The 26657-nt window shown below is 47.9% G+C and overlaps 1 protein-coding gene across 2 annotated transcripts in view; it reads left to right on the forward strand.

Moving 5' to 3' along the window:
- SLC5A1 (solute carrier family 5 member 1) overlaps positions 1-26657 on the forward strand; it is a 273512-nt gene that overhangs the window by 229434 nt on the left and 17421 nt on the right. For both annotated transcript variants that reach the window (XM_078667750.1, XM_078667751.1), the window contains exons 10-11: positions 2542-2649; positions 12738-12888. In XM_078667750.1, coding sequence (XP_078523876.1) covers positions 2542-2649; positions 12738-12888 — 259 coding nt within the window. The remainder of the gene's footprint in view (positions 1-2541; positions 2650-12737; positions 12889-26657) is intronic.

Consider the following 26657-nt stretch of genomic DNA (forward strand, 5'->3'; position numbering starts at 1 on the left):
CACTGAGTATGTACACTGCACACAGGCACAGTGCACACTGAGTATGTACACTTCACACACGGCCAGTGCACACTGAGTATGTACACTACACACAGACGCAGTGCACACTGAGTATGTACACTGCACACAGGCACAGTGCACACTGAGTATGTACACTGCACACAGGCACAGTGCACACTGAGTATGCACACTGCACACAGGCACAGTGCACACTGAGTATGTACACGGCACACAGGCACAGTGCACTCTGAGTATGTACACTGCACACAGGCGCAGTGCACACTGAGTATGTACACTGCACACAGGCACAGTGCACACTGAGTATGTACACTTCACACACGGCCAGTGCACACTGAGTATGTACACTACACACAGGCGCAGTGCACACTGAGTATGTACACTGCACACAGGCACAGTGCACATTGACTATGTACACTGCACACAGGCACAGTGCACAATGAGTACGTACACTGCACACAGGTCCAGTGCACACTGAGTATGTACACTTCACACAGGTCCAGTGCACACTGAGTATGTACACTGCACACAGGCACAGTGCACACTGAGTATGTACACTGCATGCAGGCAAAGTGCACACTGAGTATGTACACTGCACACAGGTCCACTGCATACGTACAGTGCACTCAGGTCCAGTGCACAGTGAAGGATGTACACTGCAAATAGGTCCAGTGCACACTGAGTATGTACACTGCACACAGACACAGTGCACACTGAGTATGTACACTTCACACAGGCACAGTGCAAACTGAGTATGAACACTGCACGCAGGCCCCATGCGTACTGAAGTATGTGCTCTGCACACAGGCACAGAGCATACTGAGTATGTACACTTCATACAGGTCCAGTGCACACTGAGTATGTACACTGCACACAGGTGCAGTACGCACTGAGTATGTACACTTCACACAGGCACAGTGCACACTGAGTATGTACACTTCACACAGGTCCAGTGCACACTGAGTATGTACACTGCACACAGGTGCAGTGCACACTGAGTATGTACACTTCACACAGGCACAGCACACGCTGAGTATGTACACTGCACACAGGCACAGTGCACACTGAGGGGGAACATCATTTACAACGCGGTGTTTACACTGCACTACCTTAACAACGCTGCCATTACAATGCAAGTCGTTACTACGACTTGCGCTGGATGGCGCTGTTGGTTAAGGAATATTGTAATTTTATATTCCAACACCTTCCCTACTGTTACGTGGACTGGTGTTGGAATATAAAATTATAATATTCCACAATCCGCGCCCTCCAACGCAAGTCGTTGTAACGACTTGCGTTGTAATGGCAGCGTTGTCAAGTACCGCGATCTAAACGATCGCGTTGTACTGACATACATCCCACACTGAGTATGTACACTGCACACAGGCACAGAGCACACTGAGTATGTACACTTCACACAGGTCCAGTGCACACTGAGTATGTACATTGCACACAGGCACAGTGCACACAGAGTATGTACACTGCACACAGGCACAGTGTACACTGAAGTATATACGCTGCATACAGGCCCCACTGAGAATTGCACTGCACACAGGTACAGTGCAAACTGAGTATGGACACTGCACACAGGCCCAGTGCGCACTGAAGTATGTACACTGCTCACAGCACATCGTCCAGTGAAGTATGTACAGTACCTACAGGCACAATGCACACTAACGTATGCACACTGCACAAAGACAAAGTCGACCCTCAAGTATGTACACTTTTCACAGATACAATGCACAGTGAGGTATGAACACTACACACAGGCACAGTGCACATTGAAGAATGTACACTGCAGACAGGTACAGTGAACAGTGAAGTATGTACACTGCACACAGGTACAGTGCACAGTGAGGTATGAACACTGCACACAGGTACAGTGCTCAGTGAAGTATGTACTCTGCACATAGGCACAGTGCACACTGGAGTATGCACAGTGCACACAGGCCCAATACATACTCACTAAAGTGAAGTAAGTACACCACACACATACACAGTGTACATCGGATTGTGTACACTCCACACAGGCCCAGTGCACACTGAAGTATGTACACTGCCCAGTGCACTAGTGATGTTTGTGCACTGCAAACAGGCCCTGAAACACCAATGGGAAACAGCATCCTCCAGGGACACTGCCCAGTGACCAACATCTGCCCAGGACATAAAGGAAAGGTCTTGCATTTACTTGGGTGTTTTCCTCATTATATAAAGGTATTGGGGGCATTAGGAGCTGTTTCAATTTAGGTAGTGACTGCTGTAATAAGACAAAAACCTTAGGACCACTAACAAGTTGGGGACATCACTGAGAACCAGGTGTAGACCCCAGGGTAGGTTTCACCCATGGAACTGGGACACTTGACATCTACTCTCGGCTTTACCACTTCACATAGACATGTTGGAAATAAACATTGCTTATAAATATTGGCCAGGCCAATAGCACACACTATCTATATACCCTCTCAGTGCACACGTCTGCTTTCTGAGTGTGAATATCTCTTTCCTCTCCTTTGCTTCCCTCAGATGAGATCCTCTGTGTTCTTCCAGAGGAATGTAAGAGGATTTGTGACACGGAAGTGGGCTGTACCAACATCGCCTACCCTAAAATGGTTGTGGATTTGATGCCAGATGGTAAGAGCGCCGTGTTTCGCCTTTGTCACCATCTGCGTATAATCAGTTTGCAAAGCCATTGTTACTGTCTGAGCACACTCTGTTTGCAAAGCCTTTGTAGCCATCTGCGCCCACTGTTTGCAAAGCCTTTGTCGCCATCTGCACCCGCTCTGTTTGCAAAGCCTTTGTCACCATCTGCGCCTGCTCTGTTTGCAAAGCCTTTGTCACCATCTGCGGCCACTCTGTTTGCAAAGCCTTTGTCACCATCTGCGCCTCCTCTGTTTGCAAAGCCTATGTCACCATCTGCACCTGCTCTGTTTGAAAAGCCTTTGTCACCATCTGCGCCCACTGTTTGCAAAGCCTTTGTCGCCATCTGCACCCGCTCTGTTTGCAAAGCCTTTGTCACCATCTGCGCCTGCTCTGTTTGCAAAGCCTTTGTCACCATCTGCGGCCACTCTGTTTGCAAAGCCTTTGTCACCATCTGCGCCTCCTCTGTTTGCAAAGCCTATGTCACCATCTGCACCTGCTCTGTTTGCAAAGCCTTTGTCACCATCTGTGCCCGCTCTGTTTGCAAAGCCTTTGTCACCATCTGCACCTGCTCTGTTTGCAAAGCCTTTGTCACCATCTGCACCTGCTCTGTCTGCAAAGCCTTTGTCACCATCTGCGCCTGCTCTGTTTGCAAAGCCTTTGTCACCATCTGCGGCCACTCTGTTTGCAAAGCCTTTGTCACCATCTGCGCCTCCTCTGTTTGCAAAGCCTATGTCACCATCTGCACCTGCTCTGTTTGAAAAGCCTTTGTCACCATCTGCGCCCACTGTTTGCAAAGCCTTTGTCGCCATCTGCACCCGCTCTGTTTGCAAAGCCTTTGTCACCATCTGCGCCTGCTCTGTTTGCAAAGCCTTTGTCACCATCTGCGGCCACTCTGTTTGCAAAGCCTTTGTCACCATCTGCGCCTCCTCTGTTTGCAAAGCCTATGTCACCATCTGCACCTGCTCTGTTTGCAAAGCCTTTGTCACCATCTGTGCCCGCTCTGTTTGCAAAGCCTTTGTCACCATCTGCACCTGCTCTGTTTGCAAAGCCTTTGTCACCATCTGTGCCCGCTCTGTTTGCAAAGCCTTTGTCACCATCTGCGCCCGCTCTGTTTGCAAAGCCTTTGTCACCATCTGTGCCCGCTCTGTTTGCAAAGCCTTTGTCACCATCTGCACCTGCTCTGTTTGCAAAGCCTTTGTCACCATCCGTGCCCGCTCTGTTTGCAAAGCCTTTGTCACCAACTGCACCTGCTCTGTTTGCAAAGCCTTTGTCACCATCTGCACCTGCTCTGTTTGCAAAGCCTTTGTCACCATCTGCACCTGCTTTGTTTGAAAAGCCTTTGTCACCATCTGCACCTGCTCTGTCTGCAAAGCCTTTGTCACCATCTGCGCCTGCTCTGTTTGCAAAGCCTTTGTCACCATCTGCGGCCACTCTGTTTGCAAAGCCTTTGTCACCATCTGCGCCTCCTCTGTTTGCAAAGCCTATGTCACCATCTGCACCTGCTCTGTTTGCAAAGCCTTTGTCACCATCTGTGCCCGCTCTGTTTGCAAAGCCTTTGTCACCATCTGCACCTGCTCTGTTTGCAAAGCCTTTGTCACCATCTGTGCCTGCTCTGTTTGCAAAGCCTTTGTCACCATCTGCGCCCGCTCTGTTTGCAAAGCCTTTGTCACCATCTGTGCCCGCTCTGTTTGCAAAGCCTTTGTCACCATCTGCACCTGCTCTGTTTGCAAAGCCTTTGTCACCATCTGCGCCTGCTCTGTTTGCAAAGCCTTTGTCACCATCTGTGCCCGCTCTTTTTGCAAAGCCTTTGTCACCATCTGCACCTGCTCTGTTTGCAAAGCCTTTGTCACCATCTGCACCTGCTCTGTTTGCAAAGCCTTTGTCACCATCTGCGGCCACTCTGTTTGCAAAGCCTTTGTCACCATCTGCGCCTCCTCTGTTTGCAAAGCCTATGTCACCATCTGCACCTGCTCTGTTTGAAAAGCCTTTGTTACCATCTGCGCCCACTGTTTGCAAAGCCTTTGTCGCCATCTGCACCCGCTCTGTTTGCAAAGCCTTTGTCACCATCTGCGCCTGCTCTGTTTGCAAAGCCTTTGTCACCATCTGCGGCCACTCTGTTTGCAAAGCCTTTGTCACCATCTGCGCCTCCTCTGTTTGCAAAGCCTATGTCACCATCTGCACCTGCTCTGTTTGCAAAGCCTTTGTCACCATCTGTGCCCGCTCTGTTTGCAAAGCCTTTGTCACCATCTGCACCTGCTCTGTTTGCAAAGCCTTTGTCACCATCTGTGCCCGCTCTGTTTGCAAAGCCTTTGTCACCATCTGCGCCCGCTCTGTTTGCAAAGCCTTTGTCACCATCTGTGCCCGCTCTGTTTGCAAAGCCTTTGTCACCATCTGCACCTGCTCTGTTTGCAAAGCCTTTGTCACCATCTGTGCCCGCTCTGTTTGCAAAGCCTTTGTCACCATCTGCACCTGCTCTGTTTGCAAAGCCTTTGTCACCAACTGCACCTGCTCTGTTTGCAAAGCCTTTGTCACCATCTGCACCTGCTCTGTTTGCAAAGCCTTTGTCACCATCTGCACCTGCTTTGTTTGAAAAGCCTTTGTCACCATCTGCACCTGCTCTGTTTGCAAAGCCTTTGTCACCATCTGCGCCTGCTCTGTTTGCAAAGCCTTTGTCACCATCTGCGGCCACTCTGTTTGCAAAGCCTTTGTCACCATCTGCGCCTCCTCTGTTTGCAAAGCCTATGTCACCATCTGCACCTGCTCTGTTTGCAAAGCCTTTGTCACCATCTGTGCCCGCTCTGTTTGCAAAGCCTTTGTCACCATCTGCACCTGCTCTGTTTGCAAAGCCTTTGTCACCATCTGTGCCTGCTCTGTTTGCAAAGCCTTTGTCACCATCTGCGCCCGCTCTGTTTGCAAAGCCTTTGTCACCATCTGTGCCCGCTCTGTTTGCAAAGCCTTTGTCACCATCTGCACCTGCTCTGTTTGCAAAGCCTTTGTCACCATCTGTGCCCGCTCTGTTTGCAAAGCCTTTGTCGCCATCTGCGCCCGCTCTGTTTGCAAAGCCTTTGTCACCATCTGTGCCCGCTCTGTTTGCAAAGCCTTTGTCACCATCTGCACCTGCTCTGTTTGCAAAGCCTTTGTCACCATCTGCACCTGCTCTGTTTGCAAAGCCTTTGTCACCATCTGCACCTGCTCTGTTTGCAAAGCCTTTGTCACCAACTGCACCTGCTCTGTTTGCAAAGCCTTTGTCACCATCTGCACCTGCTCTGTTTGCAAAGCCTTTGTCACCATCTGCACCTGCTTTGTTTGAAAAGCCTTTGTCACCATCTGCACCTGCTCTGTTTGCAAAGCCTTTGTCACCATCTGCACCTGCTTTGTTTGAAAAACCTTTGTCACCATCTGCACCTGCTCGGTTTGCAAAGCCTTTGTCACCATCTGCACCTGCTCTGTCTGCAAAGCCTTTGTCACCATCTGCACCCGCTCTGTTTGAAAAGCCTATGTCACCATCTGCACCTGCTCTGCAATGAAAAGCCTTTATCACCATCTGCGCCTGCTCTGTTTGCAAAGCCTTTGTCACCATCTGCACCTGCTCTGTTTGAAAAGCCTTTGTCACCATCTGCGCCTGCTCTGTCTGCAAAGCCTTTGTCACCATCTGCACCTGCTTTGTTTGAAAAGCCTTTGTCACCATCTGCGCCTGCTCTGTTTGAAAAGCCTTTGTCACCATCTGCACCTGCTCTGTTTGAAAAGCCTTTGTCACCATCTGCACCCGCTCTGTTTGAAAAGCCTATGTCACCATCTGCACCTGCTCTGTCTGCAAAGCCTTTGTCACCATCTGCACCTGCTTTGTTTGAAAAGCCTTTGTCACCATCTGCGCCTGCTCTGTTTGAAAAGCCTTTGTCACCATCTGCACCTGCTCTGTTTGAAAAGCCTTTGTCACCATCTGCACCTGCTCTGCAATGAAAAGCCTTTGTCACCATCTGCGCCTGCTCTGTCTGCAAAGCCTTTGTCACCATCTGCACCTGCTCTGCAATGAAAAGCCTTTATCACCATCTGCACCTGCTCTGTTTGAAAAGCCTTTGTCACCATCTGCGCCTGCTCTGTTTGAAAAGCCTTTGTCACCATCTGCACCTGCTCTGTTTGAAAAGCCTTTGTCACCATCTGCACCTGCTCTGCAATGAAAAGCCTTTGTCACCATCTGCGCCTGCTCTGTCTGCAAAGCCTTTGTCACCATCTGCACCTGCTCTGCAATGAAAAGCCTTTATCACCCTCTGCACCTGCTCTGTTTGAAAAGCCTTTGTCAACATCTGCACCTGCTTTGTTTGAAAAGCCTTTGTCACCATCTGCACCTGCTCTGTTTGCAAAGCCTTTGTCACCATCTGCACCTGCTTTGTTTGAAAAGCCTTTGTCACCATCTGCACCTGCTCTGTTTGCAAAGCCTTTGTCACCATCTGCACCTGCTCTGTCTGCAAAGCCTTTGTCACCATCTGCACCCGCTCTGTTTGAAAAGCCTATGTCACCATCTGCACCTGCTCTGCAATGAAAAGCCTTTATCACCATCTGCGCCTGCTCTGTTTGCAAAGCCTTTGTCACCATCTGCACCTGCTCTGTTTGAAAAGCCTTTGTCACCATCTGCGCCTGCTCTGTCTGCAAAGCCTTTGTCACCATCTGCACCTGCTTTGTTTGAAAAGCCTTTGTCACCATCTGCGCCTGCTCTGTTTGAAAAGCCTTTGTCACCATCTGCACCTGCTCTGTTTGAAAAGCCTTTGTCACCATCTGCACCCGCTCTGTTTGAAAAGCCTATGTCACCATCTGCACCTGCTCTGTCTGCAAAGCCTTTGTCACCATCTGCACCTGCTCTGTCTGCAAAGCCTTTGTCACCATCTGCGCCTGCTCTGTTTGAAAAGCCGTTGTCACCATCTGCACCTGCTCTGTTTGAAAAGCCTTTGTCACCATCTGCACCTGCTCTGCAATGAAAAGCCTTTGTCACCATCTGCGCCTGCTCTGTCTGCAAAGCCTTTGTCACCATCTGCACCTGCTCTGCAATGAAAAGCCTTTATCACCATCTGCACCTGCTCTGTTTGAAAAGCCTTTGTCACCATCTGCGCCTGCTCTGTCTGCAAAGCCTTTGTCACCATCTGCACCTGCTTTGTTTGAAAAGCCTTTGTCACCATCTGCGCCTGCTCTGTTTGAAAAGCCTTTGTCACCATCTGCACCTGCTCTGTTTGAAAAGCCTTTGTCACCATCGGCGCCTGCTCTGTTTGCAAAGCCTTTGTCACCATCTGTGCCCGCTCTGTTTGCAAAGCCTTTGTCACCATCTGCACCTGCTCTGTTTGAAAAGCCTTTGTCACCATCTGCACCTGCTCTGTTTGAAAAGCCTTTGTCACCATCTGCACCTGCTCTGTTTGCAAAGCCTTTGTCCCCATCTGCACCCGCTCTGTTTGCAAAGCCTTTGTCACCATCTGCACCTGCTCTGTCTGCAAAGCCTTTGTCACCATCTGCACCTGCTCTGTTTGCACAGCCTTTGTCACCATCTGCGCCTGCTCTGTTTGCAAAGCCTGCCTTCTTCATGGAGCCAAAGTATACAAGCATTGAAAATGCAATAGGTCTCGCCCTCGTTTAAGTTAAAGCAATTCTGTTTGTAATTAGGTGGCTGTTTAGCTTTGCTTGTATTAGTGTTTTTCAAACTTTCATGTACATAACATGCATATGTATGCATATATATATATATATGTATGCATGCATTTATATTTGTATTTATACAGATATGCATTTTAGATATATGTTTATATATGTATGTGTATATATATATATATATATATATATATATATATATATATATATACACATACATATATATTTCTTATTTCTTTGGGATTTGTGTACGCCTCTTGACATACTCACCGGGCACTGAAGAAGGCTCCATGCCGAAATGCATTTGCCTGCTAAGTGTTATTTTCCTGAATAAAGCGGCCTCCTTGATGTTCCCCCGCTGTGGCTTCCACTTCTTTCGTGCAAAGGAGGTGTTTTGTGATTTACTTCAGCGTATTTGCCAGTGACACGCTTTTGGAAGCCCCCGCACTGCAAGTTGGCTCTGGTGCTCATTGGCGTGGGCGGCTACGGCTGCTCGTTTCATGTGTGCCGAAGTATCGGATCATCCAGAGCCCACCTTCATCGCCCGAGAAGAAAAGAAGCGATGTTGAGGCCACTGCGCCTCACACTGGGCTAGATGCACTGTCGTCCTGCCCTCGCCAAACAGACTCTCGGACAGGAGGTTGGTGCGGTGTGGGGACCCGATGGGGTGCTTTGTTCTACAAGGCACACCAGGATACAGGTCGTGTCCATTTTCCCTGACTCGCCTGCGCAATTTGGTTGTGACCTACCCCAGCATCGCCCAGTACCGGAACAATGCATTCTGGGACTTGCGGTCCATTGCCACACAGGGGTCAGCAATCAGGTTGATGTTTCCACTTGGAGGGGGAGTCATTGGGCCTCAACCTATCAGAACAGAGCGGGACTTATTTCTTTGGGATTTGTGCACGCCTCTTGACATACTCACCAGGCACTGAAGAAGGCTCCATGCCGAAATGCATTTGCCTGCTATGTGTTATTTTCCTGAATAAAGCGGCCTCCTTGATGTTCCCCCGCTGTGGCTTCCACTTCTTTCGTGCAAAGGAGGTGTTTTGTGATATATAAATGCATATGCATATATATATATGTGCATATGTGTGCGTGTAGAGAGAGGTAGAGAGAGGTAGAGTGGTGTAGAGGTAGAGGGGTAGAGGTAGAGAGGTAGAGGTAGAGAGGTAGAGAGGTAGAGAATAGTAGAGAGAGAGGTAGAGAGGTAGAGAGTGAGTAATAAAGAGTAGAGAGTGAGTAGTAGAGAGTAGTAGAGAGAGTAGCAGAGAATGAGTAGTAGAGAGTAGTAGAGTGAGTAATAGAAAGTGAGTAGTAGAGAGTGGGTAGTAAAGAGTAGTAGAGAGTGAATAGTAGAGAGTGAGTAGTAGAGAGTAGTAGAGAGTGAGTAGTAGAGTGAGTAGTAGAGTGTAGTAGAGAGTGAGTGGTCAAGAGTAGTAGAGAGTGAGTAGTAGAGAGTGAGTAGTAGAGACTGAGTAGTAGAGAGCAGTAGAGAGTGTGTAGTAGAGAGATAGTAGTAGAGTAGTAGAGAGTGAGTAGTAGAGAGTAGTGGAGTAGTAGAGAGTGAGTAGTAGAGAGTAGTAGAGAGTGAGTAGTAGAGAGTAGTGGAGTAGTAGAGAGTGAGTAGTAGAGTGAGTAGTAGAGAGTATCAGAGAGTGAGTAGTAGTGAGTAGATGAGAGTAAGTAGTAGAGAGTAGTAGAGAGTGAGTAGTAGAGAGTAGTAGAGAGTGAGTAGTAGAGAGTGAGTAGCAGAGAGAGAGTAGTAGAGAGTTAGTAGAGAGTAGTAGAGAGTGAGTAGTAGAGTGAGTAGTAGAGAGTAGCAGAGAGTGAGAAGTAGAGAGTAGTAGAGAGCAAGTAGTAGAAAGTAGTAGAGAGTGAGTAGTAGAGAGTGAGTATTAGAGAGTGAGTAGCAGAGAGAGAGTAGTAGAGAGTGTGCAGTAGAGTGAGTAGTAGAGAGAGAGTAGTAAAGAGTGAGGAGTAGTAAATACCGATTTTAGCAAGGGTGCAGGGGGTGTCACTTTGACACCCTCTGGCACCCCAAAAATAGACATGTGCGCCATGTGGCACACAGACATGCCTGTCTGTCACATGGCTAGGTGTGCATGCACACATGTGCATGCACACCTGAATTCGGTATTTTAACACCCAATTGGATTGGGTGTTAAAATACCGAATTTGTAGGGCCTTTGGGACTCTGAAGAGTCCCACCTACATATGGATTTACAGAATCGGTATATTTACCGATTCGGTAAAATACCGAAGTGGTAAATTTACCGAATCGGTAAATATACCGATTCTGTAAATTCTGAACCACCTACATCTCAAAAGCCAAATACCGGTCGGTATTTGGCTACCTACATCTGGCCCCTAGATGGGAATCCTTTTTTAAATCTACCTTCGTGAACAAAAGCTCTTCATTGCTCTTCTCAAGCAAAGTACCATCTTAGAAAAAAGTACTACATTGACCGCTAATAAACCTTTTCAAGGTAGGCTTAGCAAAACTATAAGTATGTTGACCATCTGGAGGGGCGGCAAGGGCCCTCTGACCCTTGCGATGTTCAAATGCTTACAAAATCCACCTTTTACAGTCTCAGGTTAATCTAGAAATTAATAAGATCTTCGATACAAGGTGGTCTTGCCTAAAGGTTTATGCTATTAGAACAAACCTAGACTTGAAGAGGACCACCCTACTACTCTTGGACCTACTGTTGGTGAACTGGCTTCCAAAACAATAATGTGTAATTTAAAGAAAATGAACAGAGTATCAGTTCATGGTGGTCAAGACATGTTTATTATGCCTGCATATATGACAACCGCCTGTCCAGAAATAAACTCCAGGAAAATGGGACGGGTGTTTACTTCACACCCTTCACACGGCTGTAGTTGCAACGGTGAACCACTGTACAGGGGATCCAAGGGGGGCTCTCGCTTCGCCATCTTCCTCCTGTATCTGACAGCATACATATATTCCTGAAAATGGAACTCCTTCGCTCGCTAACCCCATCTCCCCTGGGTAATAAGTCACACTTAGGTCCAGAACTATTCAGACTCGACGTAGCTTTATATAGCGCGAACAAGACCCTTGCGGGTATCAGAGCGATTTACAATATAAATATCGCAGATATATAGGCATATGGTAAATAACATATAGTTCCATAAAAATCACGGATAATAGAATCGACATATCAAAGATACATAGGCATATGGGAAATGATATGTAGTTCCATACAAATCGAGCATAGTATAATCACAGTAACGGAGATACATAGAGAAGTAGTTAATAATATATAGTTCCATATAGATCAAGAATAGAATCGTATAATCACAGTAACCCATTTTCAAGTGAACTTAGCCATGAGAAGAGGTTTCACTTCTTTTTTGAAGGATGCAGTAGAGGGATTAAGTCTAGTTTCTGGGGGCAAATCTTTACAGATCCTGGGCGCCTTCCCGAGAAGGCCCGGTTGTATGCTTTCTTCTTGTTGTATCTGTCTTATACTACTTTGTTTCACAGACTCCAACACCCTCTGTCGTATGTCTTTAGACCCCCTGAGCTGGATGTAGAAAGCATATGCCATAAGAATTACTAACATGTTCTGAAACAGCCTGACACCAGGTGTGAATAGCACCGTACGCACCTAGTATGGACCTTGAGAGTTTATGTGTCAGATATTGTCGCTGGAGTAATACAAATGATGTATTGTTGAAAGGGATGGGTAGTAGCTCTCAGGTCTCAGGAAGGTGGTAACTCTGAAACAGCTGAAGACCGTGCCCTGGTAATGTTACTGGGAGGTCGAGCATCCATTATCATTGACAACAGATGTAACAAATACACATATCTCTTTATGCCCCCTGCTCTGCATCACCTTTACTATAAATATTGAAGTCGAATTATGTTTTGTTTAAACCCTGTTGGTGACCTGAGTGTGGTCAGTAGGTAATGTCATTAATAATGTAAGTAATTAAGTAAGTATCTATCATGTAGAGTGTGCAAGTGCCAAGGTCTCTGAGCACTAGCGGATCTAGAGTGAGACCACACACTCTTTACTTAGCTAAGTTGGAGAACAGCCATGTTTTTGGCTGCTTTCTAAAAGGGAGTAAGATGGATATTGATCGTAGTTCCAGCGGCAAGGAGTTCAATAGTTTGCTGGCTCAGAAAGAGAATCTCCCCTCCCTCCACCCCATCTACCCTTCCTGTATTTTTTTCGCTACAACCAATCTTGCGGGATCGCGACCAAAAATGCCGCCCCGGAGTGTGCCATGCAAAATTCTTCTTGAAATGGGTTGGCCCCTGCCATGAAGGGCTTTGTGGACAATGGTCTATGCATGGAACCTTACATGTAAATCTGTCGTTCATGGGCAGCCAGTGCAGGTCCCTAATTCCTATGGAAATTGGAGCAAATTTTGGGAATAATGTGCACCTGACCCTGAGATTTTTCTGTTTGCAGGGCTCCGCGGCCTGATGCTTTCGGTCATGTTGGCCTCTCTGATGAGCTCACTCACCTCCATCTTCAACAGTGCCAGCACCCTCTTCACTATGGACATTTACACCAAGGTGCGACCCAAGGCCAACGAAAGGGAGCTCATGTTGGCAGGAAGGTAAGTTCAACCTTGTGACCGGGGCGGCATCATACACAAAGGCAGGGTAGTCCTTCGAGCACCGTCAATGGCACTGCACATGGGTTATCATTGGGGTCTAGAAGGGAAATGTGTGAATAGATCTGGCACCATGAATGGCACAGTCAGGGAAATAGAGAATACCAAACACTGAGCTTATGCAGTGTTTGGCATAGAGTCATGACAATAGGGGTAAAAGTGGGCGGGCCAATGTGTGAGATGTACACTTGGTGCACAGAGCAAGGGCTGTAAGTAAGTACCAGTGTGTGAAGCTGTAACTACACAAACATTAAGACAGGGTTACAAGTAGAGTCCAATTTGTGACGCTGTCTACAGATGAAAACAGAGTCAGGGTTACAAGTGGCGGTGAGTGTGTGAGGCCGTCTATAGATGCAAACCAAGTTAGGGTTACACCTAGATACCAATGTGTGAGGCGATCTACTGATGGAAACTGAGTCAGGATTACAAGTGGACTCCAGGGTGTGAGACTGTCAATAAACGAGAACTGAGTTAGTGCTATAAGTAAAGTCCGATGTTTGGTGCCATCAATACAATAGAACCGAGTCAGGGTAACAAGTGGAGTCCAACGTGCGACGCTGTCACAAGACAAGAACTGTATTAGGGTTAGAAATGGAGTCCAATGTGAGAGGCTGTCACTAGACAAGTAGTTGTTGTAGCTGGTGGGTGTTACCAGGTTTCACACTCAATTGGTCAGGACCCAATTTGGGCTATGGTACAAATCAAAACTGTGGTTTCACCCAGATACCACCTGTTCCAAAGTACTGACATGTGTGATTGGTTTAGTGCTCTTTTTATTCATGTAGATTTAAATTTTGAATGAATCCCCCCAAAAAAACAGCCGACACGTGTTTTGCCTAAGGGCCAGTGGGCCAGGGCTTTCTCAAGGCAGAACAATCTCTGTTAGTTGGTTGTGTTAATATTATTTGTGGTCTGGAGTGGCAGCAGGAACGTCTTCTGCAAAGTGGATGTTCTGAGTCCAATGTGAGAGGCTGTCACTAGACAAGAACTGCAAAGGACCAAAGGACACCCTGTTGCACCCCTGAAATGTGCATGTGTGCACATGTGGCGCACATACATGCCCTAAGGGCATGGATGTGTGCCACATGGCACTTTAAAAAAAGCAAAAAAGTGCTTTTTTAAAGGAAATCGCTACCTAACACCAACTTGAAGTTGGTGATATTTAGCGATTCCTTAAGGCTGAAGTGCACTTTTGTTAGTGCTACTTACATTGCATTTAAGGAATCACTCTTTCCGATTCCTTTAATGCAAGAGCAAAATAAGGAATCGCAATTTTGCGATTCCTTATTTTGCAAGTAGGTTGAAACTCACCTACATTGCTCTCAGCCAAATACCGGTCGGTAATGCAGAATTTCTGCGAATTTCTGCATTACCGCTCAGTATTTGGCCACCTACATCTGGCCCTTAGAGATCTCCACAACGGTTTTGAAGATCTCCACCTACTTTTGAAACCTTACTAGGAGTAATTTACACTTGTAAATTCAGTCTTAAATGTATCCATGGCCTAAACTGAAGGGGCATAGGCATGTAAGTCCACACCTAGGTGTAATTATATATCTGGAAACGGTAAATAGCGAAAAAGTGTAAATTACACTTAAGTACCAGAAAAGGTTTACACGTGACTAGATCTACACATGTAAATGTACTTTTCTGAAAAGGACACGTTTGCATCTTTTAATAGATGGAGTGCTAAGTCCGCGTTATGAGCAGGTTCCAGTGTATGATGGAACGCATGAATTGTTAGGCGTATTGGCCAGAGTATGAAGCTATTAGTAGACAAACACAGAGACACTGTTGTAAGTTGGGTCTAAAACATCAATGCAGACAGCAAAAGGAGAGCCTGTCAATCAAAGTTACATTGACCCTCGTAAGTCATCAATGGAACCGGGTCACTGAGCTGCCAACTGTCACGTTTTTGCCGGGACTGTCCCAGCAAGTTGGAGACTATCCTGAGTAATTCACTATCCCGGGACAGTCCCGGCAATTGCATTTCAGAGAGAATTGCAGGAAATTTCAAACTTCAGGCCAAAGCAGGTGAGTTGGAAAAATTCTCCAGTGCAGCTGAATGGGAGAATTTTTCCAACTCAGCTACTTTGGCCTCAAGTTTGAAATTCATGTCTCAATTCCCTGCAGTTCTCTCTTTGAGTAGACCCTATTATCCGCACTATGATAAGTAGACAGAGTTTATTTATGCTAATATTGTGAGTTGGGAGGAGTGGGCAGGGCTTTGAGGCAGTGGGTGTGGTACATGTTCAAGTGGCTGTGCTCCAAAGAGTCCCTGGAATTGTTTTTCAAATGTTGCCAACAATGAAGTCAGGAACAGACCCCCGGCCTGATCCATAAAGCTGTTTGCACATGAACGTTTGGCACCCACGTGCACAAATTCTTATTTACAAGCGTAAAACCAGTCGTAGAATTTTCAAAAGCTGGTTTAGCCCTCAGTAAGGGACTTACAACAAGATTTCCTCAGAGTCAGGGAGTGGGTGGGGAGTGTGTGTTCCAGGATTGGAATGGCTCATAGTGTGTGCACACTCAGGGCACATGTCCTAAAAAAAGAAGTGGGGGGACGCTGACACTGGAAGTGACGTCACGACAGGAAGTGACGTCACGAAAGGTGGTTTACACCTTCGGGCTCATTGCCTGCCCTCGCTCACCCCTTAGATGCGATTGCATCTGAGAAGCCAGCGCGTGAGCAGCGTGTTGTGAGCTCCGATCTTGCCCCAGAGAGGCCAAAGAGTGAAGTCCAGCTGTTTGGCAGGGGGGACGGCGTCCTCCCGGTAAAATAAGTGGGGGGACGCCGTCCACCCGCGTGGTACCCCGACTCGAGCCCTGTGCACACTCCCAGCCGTAGACGTTTGTGGCTGCTCACAAACACCTCTCTGATGGCTTCATACCCTGTGTGACATCCGAGGTTTTCTCCTGGCAAGCGTAAATACCTTTCTAATATATTTACTTGTAGGACTGAACTCCCCTAAAATCGGTGGGGTGTAGCGTGACGTGGTTTTTCTGGAGAAAAAAATATTGAAACGAATGGCCGCTCCATTGTTGCAATTGCTAATTCACAAATGTTTTCCAACGGTATAACTGGAAACCTGCGACTGTTCGAGCAGTAGCGGACCCCCCTCCCCTAGCGCCTTGAGACCCTCCGGGGGAGTAGTGCGCTATATAAATGCTTGATTGATTGATTGATTGACTGTCGCGCAGGAAGTAAAACCAAAACACAGTATCAAGCGACAGACTGTTGATACAAATGCAGGTTTTTAAAGCATATCAAACAGTGACCTCTAGTGGGGATTGAGCAAACTGCAGAACTGCAGTGACATTCGATGTGGGTTTTATAGAGTTTTATAGAATGACTGTTCTTTGTTTCATGGTTGGATGAAAATCGTGTGTCAGAGCACACAAGACACAGATGAGTATAGAGACCTACCTCTTCTTACGGTGACCAACTGGGATAGGTTAAAATGAAGGACAGTGAGCGTAAAAACTCATGACAAAGGGTCAACATTCAGGACAAAAAGTCAGGACAGAGGTCCAAATTCAGGACTAAAGTTCAGGACAAAAGGTACGTTTTACAGACACATCAGAGGAGGTTGCACAATAATACATAAGTAAATAGACAACCACCATAAGTAGACGTCAAAATATGTTTATATTATGTTGAGAGAATCGTTCACTTCACTTCTTTCTCTCACCACTTTTGGCTCCTTTGGCACCCTTAAGACCCCCACCCCTCCCCAGCTGCATCACACTAATTATTTTGCTGTGTTTATTTGTTAGTCCGTCTTATGATGACCTGAGAGCCACAAATCAAATTCAGGAAGGGCCAAGACACATTTGTATCTGACTACGTGACACCCCTACTTAAGCAGATAGAGCAGGTGCTTCACTACGCCTTTGGCCCATGTCATTCTTTGTGTGATAATCATCCACAGTCAGAATGACAATAGGCCTGTCCACAGATTTAGCGAGGCCGGGAGGGCCTACTGCAGCCTCTAGAGTTCAAAGAGAAGTGTGAGCTGGTTCCGATCAGCGCAGCAGAACAGCACAGCGTCCTGCCATCCCCAAAATTACGGACAAAAGTCGTCCGTGAAATAAATCTTCACGGACAACGGACAAGAGGCCCAAATAACAGGCAGTTCGTGTAATTTACAGTTGGTCACCCTACCTCTTCTCCATATTGCTCCCACCGCAGACTTACACCACCTGCCTTCCTCTTCTTAGCTTGCCCTCTTCCCAGTGCTGGAACATTCTCCTCGATTCCCACTGCTTTTATGGAAACAGGGAGCTAAGTAAATGGCAGCTTCTAACACTTACTCTGTAAAACGCTCGGCTGCCCAGCTGGGCCAAGTCTTTGCTATTAGAAATAGTTGCAATAAAATAAATGAAATAAAAAGTAAAGATACTCGACAAGGAAGTATGATGCACATGCTTGCACTTTCCTAGTTTACACGTTCAAGTAACATGCTTCTAGCTTGGTGTATCCAAGACGCACATTCTGGCTTTATCCCATGCGTCGTGTATCTCTTTCCACCCCTTCTAATATCTCATTGAAGAAAGATTAGATATAACTTATCTGTTAAGCAGTAGTTATTCGTATTTAGCTAACTGGATCTTGTTGTCTGTCAACTAGGAGATGAGAATGTTACGGGAGTATTATACTTTTAAATTGTAAACATGACCAATTTCCACCTCGTGAAATAGACCGCAGGCTAGATTTACCAAACTTTGATGCAACACAATGAAGCAAGGGAAGTTGCTTGTCTGCGTTGCGTCAAGGAGAGACCAGAAATGCACCATGTCCACTAAGATATGGCAGAGTCCTGCTCTCTCGTAGTGCTGGCCCACTTCTGGGTGCATAGCACCAATGCAGGCACCCTTGAGCCATGTCTGAGTTGCAGTAGTGGCTGCTATGGGGCAGTATTGGTGGTGTGGGGTGAGGGGGTGTTAAAAAAAAAAGAAAAGGGAAAAAAGAAAATGTAACCTACCTGCCGGCCACTGCCTCTCCTCTTCCCTATTCAGTCGACGTAGGACTCACACAGGCTCCCAGACTGCCCTGAGCCACTCACGAGGCTGCTGTCATTGTCAGAGTTTTGACTGGTCTGAGCTGCCTGGTTTCGTGCTCAAACAGGCAGTGGGAGCCTGTGCATGTTCTCCATCCAGCAGTAAAATACAGCCGGGTGGAGAACATGACAAGTGCGCATATCTGTTTGGCCGGCCCAAGACAGCATGCCAAACCATCATGCGCACTTAGAAAGTGCCAACCATTCCTCCCCTGCTGTGTGGGCAGCCCAGCCCCAACCTGCACTGCACCTTTAAGAAACACAACAGAGCCAGTACTGAAAAATAAAATGATAATAACACAGTGTTATTATTATTTTATTTTTCCTGTGGGGTGACGCTCCTCTGCCTTAGAGGAGGAGCCGCTGCTGCTGAGTTCGGGTCAATATAGTTTTTGCACACAAAGGTATACCTTCCTGCACAAAAACTATTCTAAGATGCTTATTCCTTTATATACGTGTGCTGCAAAATACAGCAGTCATGCAAAGAGGGAGTAAAGAGGAGAAATAAATATATGTTTCCTTGTTACGCCAGCCTTGGGTAGATGCACCATTTTGGTGCAAAATCATGGTTACTGACTTTAAAGCATGGATGTTCTCGTGAATCCATCCAAATTTACTACTCATGTAATGTCTCCCTGACACAAGGCAGTTTTATGCACTGCTTTTGAAATAAAACCCAACGCAAACCCACACAATTCTTGATTTGCATGGTTTGATAAATCCCAAAATGGATTCAGCATTAGAAATGTGCCAGAAAATTGGTGCAACCTTGACACAAAATCTTAGCACATCTGGGCCTGTGTGCATAAATATGACGCAAGAATGCATTTGCATATTTAACTGGGTAAATTTTTCCTCCATTGAGAAAATATTTTCCTCCAGGAGAAATCCTTTCCTTGTATTAAGCATGAGCGTTCCTTCACCATTCCTATCTTGGAAACGCCTTTATCAAGAGTACCTTTATGCATGGTTTCGTAGTGTGAAAATACAACAGAAAGGCAAGTGGCTAAGCACAAACTTAGGAGTTTGTGGCACTTCACCTACTCTGTCATGTAGGCCACCCAGAAATACCCACAAATCCACAGCAGCCCTAAATTTGCAAATGCAAACATTTCCCCATGCTGGCAGGATTTCCCATTGCCTAATGCACTTTATGCTTATATAATTGTGCCAGTTCCAAGAATAAAAATTGTGAATTAACGTGCATACAGTGGACATGTTGTGCACCCACATTCAACGTAGGTGCGCAATCCGGTTTGCGTTTGATTCTGCAGATAGAATGCAGGTGAATCTAAATTCACTTAGTCATTGCTAGGGGTAGGCAATTATATGACAGCAGATCGGAGTTGCGTACAATTGGGAACATTTGAACTCTATGGAGTGGGTGGAGTGATCCCAATATCACAGACTACGCTGCAGTGCCAGTCCTGGACATAAACCCCCCACCCCTTGCCCTTTCAGGATGTGCCAGGATGGGACATCTTGGATCAGGAAATGGAATGGAGAAGGTCGCTTCTCCAAGGGGGAAGAGTGAGGCGCTAGCGAGGGAAGAGAAGATTGTGCCGGGGGGGAGAGGCAGTGCTGGCATTTGGGGTGGGTGGACAGGGGAGGTTGGGGACCCAGGAAAGACTGCACTGGCCATGAAACTGATTGAGCAGGTTTCAGGTTGGTAAAAGCACAGTAGTCCCTCAAGGAAGGACATCTGGAAGTTAAGGGTCTGGGTGGGAACCTAAACCGCCTTGTCCTTTTGGGTGGGAACAATAACAGATCGAGATGCGTGCGTGTGCTAGCTCCCACTCTCCAGGGGCAGGGCAGAAGTCACATCCAGCAACTGGCATCTTTCCTGGAAACTAATGAGCTACTGCGGAGCACTCAAACAGGCTTCCGCCCCGGTCAGGGCACAGACACCGCCCTCATGGCAGTTGTCGAAGAGGCAAGGCGCATCTTGGATTCGGGAGGGTCAGCAGTCGTGATCCTCCTGGATCTAAGTGCAGCCTTTGATATGGTCAACCACCGTATCCTAATCCAGCGCCTCAGTAATTTGGGAGTCTCAGGCACAGCCCTGTCATGGCTAACATCTTTTCTAAATAACAGAACTTACCAGGTCTGGGAAGGCAACGCACGGTCTAATCTGATCCCTCTCCAGTGTGGTGTACCGCAGGGCTCCTCGTTGAGCCCTACTCTGTTCAACATGTATACAGCGGCGTCACTGGGGTTGGTGTCACCCGGTGCGGGTAACTCTTGGTGTCACCCCCTCTCACGACTTACCGCATGGACCACCTCTGTCGGGAATGTACGGCGCTAGGTACTGTCTTACTCCCTCTAGCTCCCTCTCTCTGTCTAGCTCTCTCTAGCTCGCTCTCGCTGTCTTACTCCCTCTAGCTCCCTCTGGTTCCCTCTCTCTCTGTCTTACTCCCTCTAGCGCCCTCTCTCTCTGTCTTACTCCCTCTAGCTCCCTCTCCCTCTGTCTTACTCCCTCTAACTCCCTCTCTCTGTCTTGCTCCCTCTAGCTCCCTCTCTTACTCCTTCTAGCTCCCTCTCTCTCTGTCTCACTCCCACTAGCTCCCTCTCTCTCTGTCTTACTCCCTCTAGCTCCCGCTCTCTCTCTCCCTCTAGCTCCCGCTCTCTCTCTTACTCCCTCTAGCTCCCTCTCTCTCTCGTACTCCCTCTAGCCCCCTCTCTCTCTCTTACTCCCTCTATCTCCCTCTCTCTCTGTCTTGCTCCCTCTAGCTCCCTCTCTGTTTTACTCCCTCTAGCGCCCTCTCTCTCTCTGTCTTGCTCCCTCTAGCTCCCTCTCTGTCTTACTCCCTCTAGCTTCCTCTCTCTCTGTCTTACTCCCTCTAGCCCCCTCTCTCTTACTCCCTCTAGCTCCCTCTCGCTCTTACTCCCTCTAGCCCCCTCTCTCTCTGTCTTGCTCCCTCTAGCTCTCTCTCTCTCTCTGTCTTACTCCCTCTAGATCCCTCTCACTCTGTCTTGCTCCCTCTAGCTCCCTCTCACTCTGTCTTGCTCCCTCTCTCTCTTACTCCCTCTAGCTCCCTCTCTCTGTCTAGCGCCCTCTAGCTCTCTCTCTCTCTCTGTCTTACTCCCTCTAGCTCCCTCTCTCTGTCTAGCCCCCTCTCTCTCTGTCTTGCTCCCTCTAGCTCCCTCTGTCTCCCTCTCTCTGTCTTACTCCCTCTAGCTCCCTCCCTCTCTGTCTTACTCCCTCTAGCTCCCTCTCTCTCTGTCTTACTCCCTCTAGCTCCCTCTCTCTGTCTAGCTCCCTCTCTCTCTCTCTTACTTCCCTAGCTCCCTCAAGCTCCCTCTCGATTACTCCCTCTAGCTCCCTCTCTGCCTTGCTCCCTCTAGCTCCCTCTCTCTCTGTCTTTGCTCCGTCTAGCTCCCTCTCTCTCTGTCTTACTACCTCTGGCTCCCTCTCTCTTCGTCTTAGTCCCTCTAGCTCCCTCTCTGTCTTGCTCCCTCTAGCTCCCTCTCTCTCTCTTACTCCCTTTAGCTCTCTCTCTCTCTGTCTTGCTTGCTCTAGCTCCCTCTCTCTCTATCTTACTCCCTCTAGCTCCCTCTCTCTGTCTAGCTCCCTCTCTCGCTGTCTTACTCCCTCTAGCTCCCTCTGTCTCCCTCTCTCTGTCTTACTCTCTCTAGCTCCCTCTCTCTGTCTTACTCCCTCTAGCTCCCTCTCTCTGTCTAGCTCCCTCTAGCTCCATCTCTCTTGCTCCCTCTAGCTCCCTCAGTCTCCCTCTCTCTCTGTCTTACTCCCTCTAGCTCCCTCTCTCTCTGTCTTACTCCCTCTAGCTCCCTCTCTCTCTGTCGTACTCCCTCTAGCTCCCTCTCTCTGTCTAGCTCCCTTTAGCTCCCTCTCTCTCTGTCTTACTCCCTCTAGCTCCCTCTCTCTCTGTCTAGCTCCCTCTCTCTCTCTCTGTCTTACTCCCTCTAGCTCCCTCTGTCTCCTTCTCTCTCTGTCTTACTCCCTCTAGCTCCCTCTCTCTGTTTTACTCCCTCTAGCTCCCTCACTCTCTGTCTTGCTCACTCTAGCTCCCTCTCTCTTATTCCCTCTAGCTCCCTCTCTCTTACTCCCTCTAGCTACCTCTCTCTCTTACTCCCTCTAGCTCCCTCTCTCTGTCTAGCTCCTCTCTCTCTGTCTTGCTCCCTCTAGCTCCCTCTGTCTCCCTCTCTCTCTGTCTTACTCCCCCTAGCTCCCTCTCTGTCTGTCTTACTCCCTCTAGCTCCCTCTCTCTGTCTAGCTCCCTCTAGCTCCCTCTCTCTCTGTCTTACTGCCTCTAGCTCCCTCTCTCTCTGTCTAGCTCCCTCTCTCTCGCTGTCTTACTCCCTCTAGCTCCCTCTGTCTCCCTCTCTCTCTGTCTTACTCCCTCTAGCTCCCTCTCTCTCTGTCTTACTCCCTCTAGCTCCCTCTCTCTCTGTCTTACTCCCTCTAGCTCCCTCTCTCTCTTACTCGCTCTAGCTCCCTCTCTCTGTTTTACTCCCTCTAGCTCCCTCACTCTCTGTCTTGCTCACTCTAGCTCCCTCTCTCTTATTCCCTCTAGCTCCCTCTCTCTGTGTCTTGGTCCCTCTAGCTCCCTCTCTCTCTATCTTACTCCCTCTAGCTCCCTCTCTCTGTCTAGCTCCCTCTCTCTCTGTCTTACTTCCTTTAGCTACCTCTGTCTCCCTCTAGCTGTCATACTCCCTCTAGCTCCTTCTCTCTCTGTCTTTCTCGCTCTAGCTCCCTCTCTCTCTGTCTTTCTCACTCTAGCTCTCTCTCTCTCTCTGTGTTACTCCCTCTAGCTCTCTCTCTCTCTCTGTCTTACTCCCTTTATCTCCCTCTCTCGCCGTCTTACTCTCTCTAGCTCCCTCTCTCTGTATTACTCCCTCTAGCTCCCTCTATCTTTGTCTTTCTCACTCTAGCTCCCTCTCTTTCTCACTCTAGCTCTCTCTTTCTCTGTCTTACTCCCTCTAGCTCCGTCTCTCTCTGTCTTACTCCCTTTATCTCCCTCTCTCTCTGTCTTACTCTCTCTATCTCCCTCTCGCTGTCTTACTCCCTCTAGCTCCCTCTCTCTCTATCTTGCTCTCTCTAGCTCCCTCTCTCTGTCTTACTACATCTTGCTCCCTCTCTCTCTGTCTTCCTCCCTCTAGCCCCCTCTCTCTTATTCCCTCTAGCTCCCTCTCTCTCTGTCTTGCTCCCTCTAGCTTCCTCTCTCTCTATCTTACTCCCTCTCTCTGTCTTACTCCCTCTAGCACCCTCTCTCTCTGTCTTGCTCCCTCTAGCTCCCTCTCTCTTATTCCCTCTAGCTCCCTCTCTCTGTCTTGCTCCTTCTTGCTCCCTCTCTCTCTATCTTACTCCCTCTAGCTCCCCCTCTCTGTCTAGCTCCCTCTCTCTCTGTCTTACTTCCTCTAGCTACATCTGTCTCCCTCCCTCTGTCTTACTCCCTCTATCTCTGTCTTTCTCACTCTAGCTCCCTCTCTTTCTCACTCTAGCTCTCTCTTTCTCTGTCTTACTCCCTCTAGCTCCCTCTCTCTCTGTCTTACTCCCTTTATCTCCCTCTCTCTCTGTCTTACTCTCTCTAGCTCCCTCTCACTGTCTTACTCCCTCTCTCTCTGTCTTGCTCTCTCTATCTCCCTCTCTCTGTCTTACTCCCTCTAGCTCCCTCTCTCTCTGTCTTCCTCCCTCTAGCTCCCTCTCTCTTATTCCCTCTAGCTCCCTCTCTCGCTGTCTTGCTCCCTCTAGCTCCCTCTCTCTCTATCTTACTCCCTCTCTCTGTCTTACTCCCTCTTGCTCCCTCTCTCTCCGTCTTGCTCCCTCTAGCTCCCTCTCTCTTATTCCCTCTAGCTCCCTCTCTCTGTCTTGCTCCTTCTAGCTCCCTCTCTCTCTATCTTACTCCCTCTAGCTCCCTCTCTCTGTCTAGCTCCCTCTCTCTCTGTCTTACTTCCTCTAGCTACCTCTGTCTCCCTCTCTCTGTCTTACTCCCTCTATCTCTGTCTTTCTCACTCTAGCTCCCTCTCTTTCTCACTCTAGCTCTCTCTTTCTCTGTCTTACTCCCTCTAGCTCCCTCTCTCTCTGTCTTACTCCCTTCTTTCTCCCTCTCTCTCTGTCTTACTCTCTCTAGCTCCCTCTCACTGTCTTACTCCCTCTAGCTCCCTCTCTCTCTGTCTTGCTCTCTCTATCTCCCTCTCTCTGTCTTACTCCCTCTAGCTCCCTCTCTCTCTGTCTTCCTCCCTCTAGCCCCCTCTCTCCTATTCCCTCTAGCTCCCTCTCTCGCTGCCTTGCTCCCTCTAGCTCCCTCTCTCTCTATCTTACTCCCTCTCTCTGTCTTACTCCATCTTGCTCCCTCTCTCTCTTATTCCATCTGTCTTCCCTGGATTTGTATAAACAAGAGTGCGAGCACTGTACTGACGACCAATCTGAAATTTGGAACTGGTTCACTGGAAAACTGAAGACTGTGCAAGATACTGAAAAATAGGAAACCATGCACCCTCAGATGAGCTAGGCTGCTATAGAGTTGCCTTGTGACTGTGAGCAAAAAAATTGCAGTCAAGCATTGCAGATCTCCTGCGAGACGCTGGCGAGTGTGAACAGTATGAGGGACAAGCTTGCACAGGAAGCGACAGTAAAGGTGAGAGCAGAGGCGAGGCTGCAGTGCAGATTGGTGTCACCCCATGTGTTGGTGTCACCCGGTGCGGTCCGCACCCCCCGCACCCCCCCTAGTGACGCCACTGCGTGTATATGTCTCCACTGGAAGATGTGGTCACCCCTTTCGGGATCAAACTGGTCACCTACGCGGACGACACACAATTAGTCGTCTCGCTCACCCAATTAGACCAGTGCTCTGGAAATCTTCAATCTTGTCTGTCAGAAATCCATGCCTGGATGAGTAAATCCTTGCTCAGACTAAACGGAGCTAAAACGGAGATTATGTTCCTAGGACACAAGTTGACACCCTTAGCTGACTCCATCTGGCCCGTCAGTATGGGGGCTTTTCCCACCCCAAAAAACGAAATTAAAAGTCTTGGGGTTTGGCTCGAACAGGACCTCTCTTTTAGAATCCAAGCTAAAAAAACGGCCGGCATATGCTTTGGCCTACTCCGCTCAGCCCGTAAAGTCCTCCCCCTCTTACCTCCTCACTCTAGAAAGCTTCTCATCCAAGGTTTAATCCTATCAAGGTTGGATTACAGTAACGCCCTTTATTTGGGCGCCCCAGAGGCCACCATTAACAAACTTCAACTGATCCAAAATTCTGCAGCTAGGTTGTTGACAGGTTCATCTGCAAAGCTCTCAGCCAGACCTGCTCTGTGATCCCTCCACTGGTTGCTAATACGTGAGAGGATTAAGTGTAAATCCCTGTGCATTGTCCACAAATCCCTACACGGCAAAGGACCCCCTATCTTGAGGAGTCTAGTGCGCCCTTACAAGGCCAACAGGACACTCCGCTCTGACCTTGGGCATCTTGCCAATGTTCCAAGAGTGAAGAGGGCTCGAACGGAAGGACGTCGGTTCTCCGTTAACGCAGCGACTCTGTGGAATGCACTTCCTCTCAAGATCCGAATCGAACCTAGCTATTTGAAGTTTCGGAAGCTCCTCAAAACGTTCCTCTTCCCCCTGGATCCTTAAACACGGTTTTTCACTCACAGTAATCTCTGCTCTACAGCGCTGGGACGCTCCCGGGTAACCATGCGCTTTATAAATTCACTTCCATTCCATTCCATTCCATCCTTCACCTGAAAAACAAAGGGGCAGATTTACAAGGCCCTTGTGCCACTTTTGCATCACTTTTCCCATGTTAAAAATGACGCAAAAGTGGTGCAAGGGCCTTGTAAATCTGCCTCAGAGGCTTTTAAACAGAAAACATGTCTGTGCAAGGAATGTGGGAGAGTGTGTGAGACAGCAACTCAGAGACACAGAGAGATACCACTCAGCAGTAAGATGAACATGGATAACCATATGGCCAAGGAACTGGTTGCTATAACATGTCAACATAACAAGGACACGCTCTCAGCCATCTTAACTTCCCCCTGGATAAACATGTCAATGACCTGTGGCTGAGGACGGTAGTATGTCATTTTGACGAAGTCCTAAAATGAAGACCATTAGCCAGATGAAAACAGGTTGACAAAGCTTCATTTTAGGGAACGGTTAAAACCATGAATTACCTTTTCACAAAAATATGTTTTAATGTAAAGGGCATTTGTAGAGAAAGAAGAGGACAGTGTGCTAAAGAAGGAAGAAACGGAAAGGGGTTAGTATACAGGGCAGAGGTAGCATAGAGGGTGAGTAAGGTGCTTGTATGGCGAAAAAAAAAGAATAAAGCGAGATTGGGATTAAAGAGATTGTAAAAAGTATATGGAGTATAGTGGGGCAGGACAGCAACATGCAGGACTTAACAAAAACCTTACTACAGTATGATTGCTGGGCTACTTATAATTTATAATAGTAAAAGAACAAACGGCAGACACAAGCACATCAAATCCTTATGTACAATATATTACTGAGTGGTGCAATCCCTTCCTGCACCCGCCGTCCGGAGGTGCCAATAGTGGCCAAATGTTCAAGAGAAATAGAAGGTGCACTCGTTGCGAAGTCAAACAGGCAAGCAAAAACTGTTCCAAAATTGCTTCTTTAATTTGATTAATCTTTAAAAGTGGCACACAGCCAACGCATTTCGTTCC

The sequence above is a fragment of the Lissotriton helveticus genome, chromosome 11, assembly GCF_964261635.1.
Source record: "Lissotriton helveticus chromosome 11, aLisHel1.1, whole genome shotgun sequence".
Classification (NCBI taxonomy): domain Eukaryota; kingdom Metazoa; phylum Chordata; class Amphibia; order Caudata; family Salamandridae; genus Lissotriton; species Lissotriton helveticus.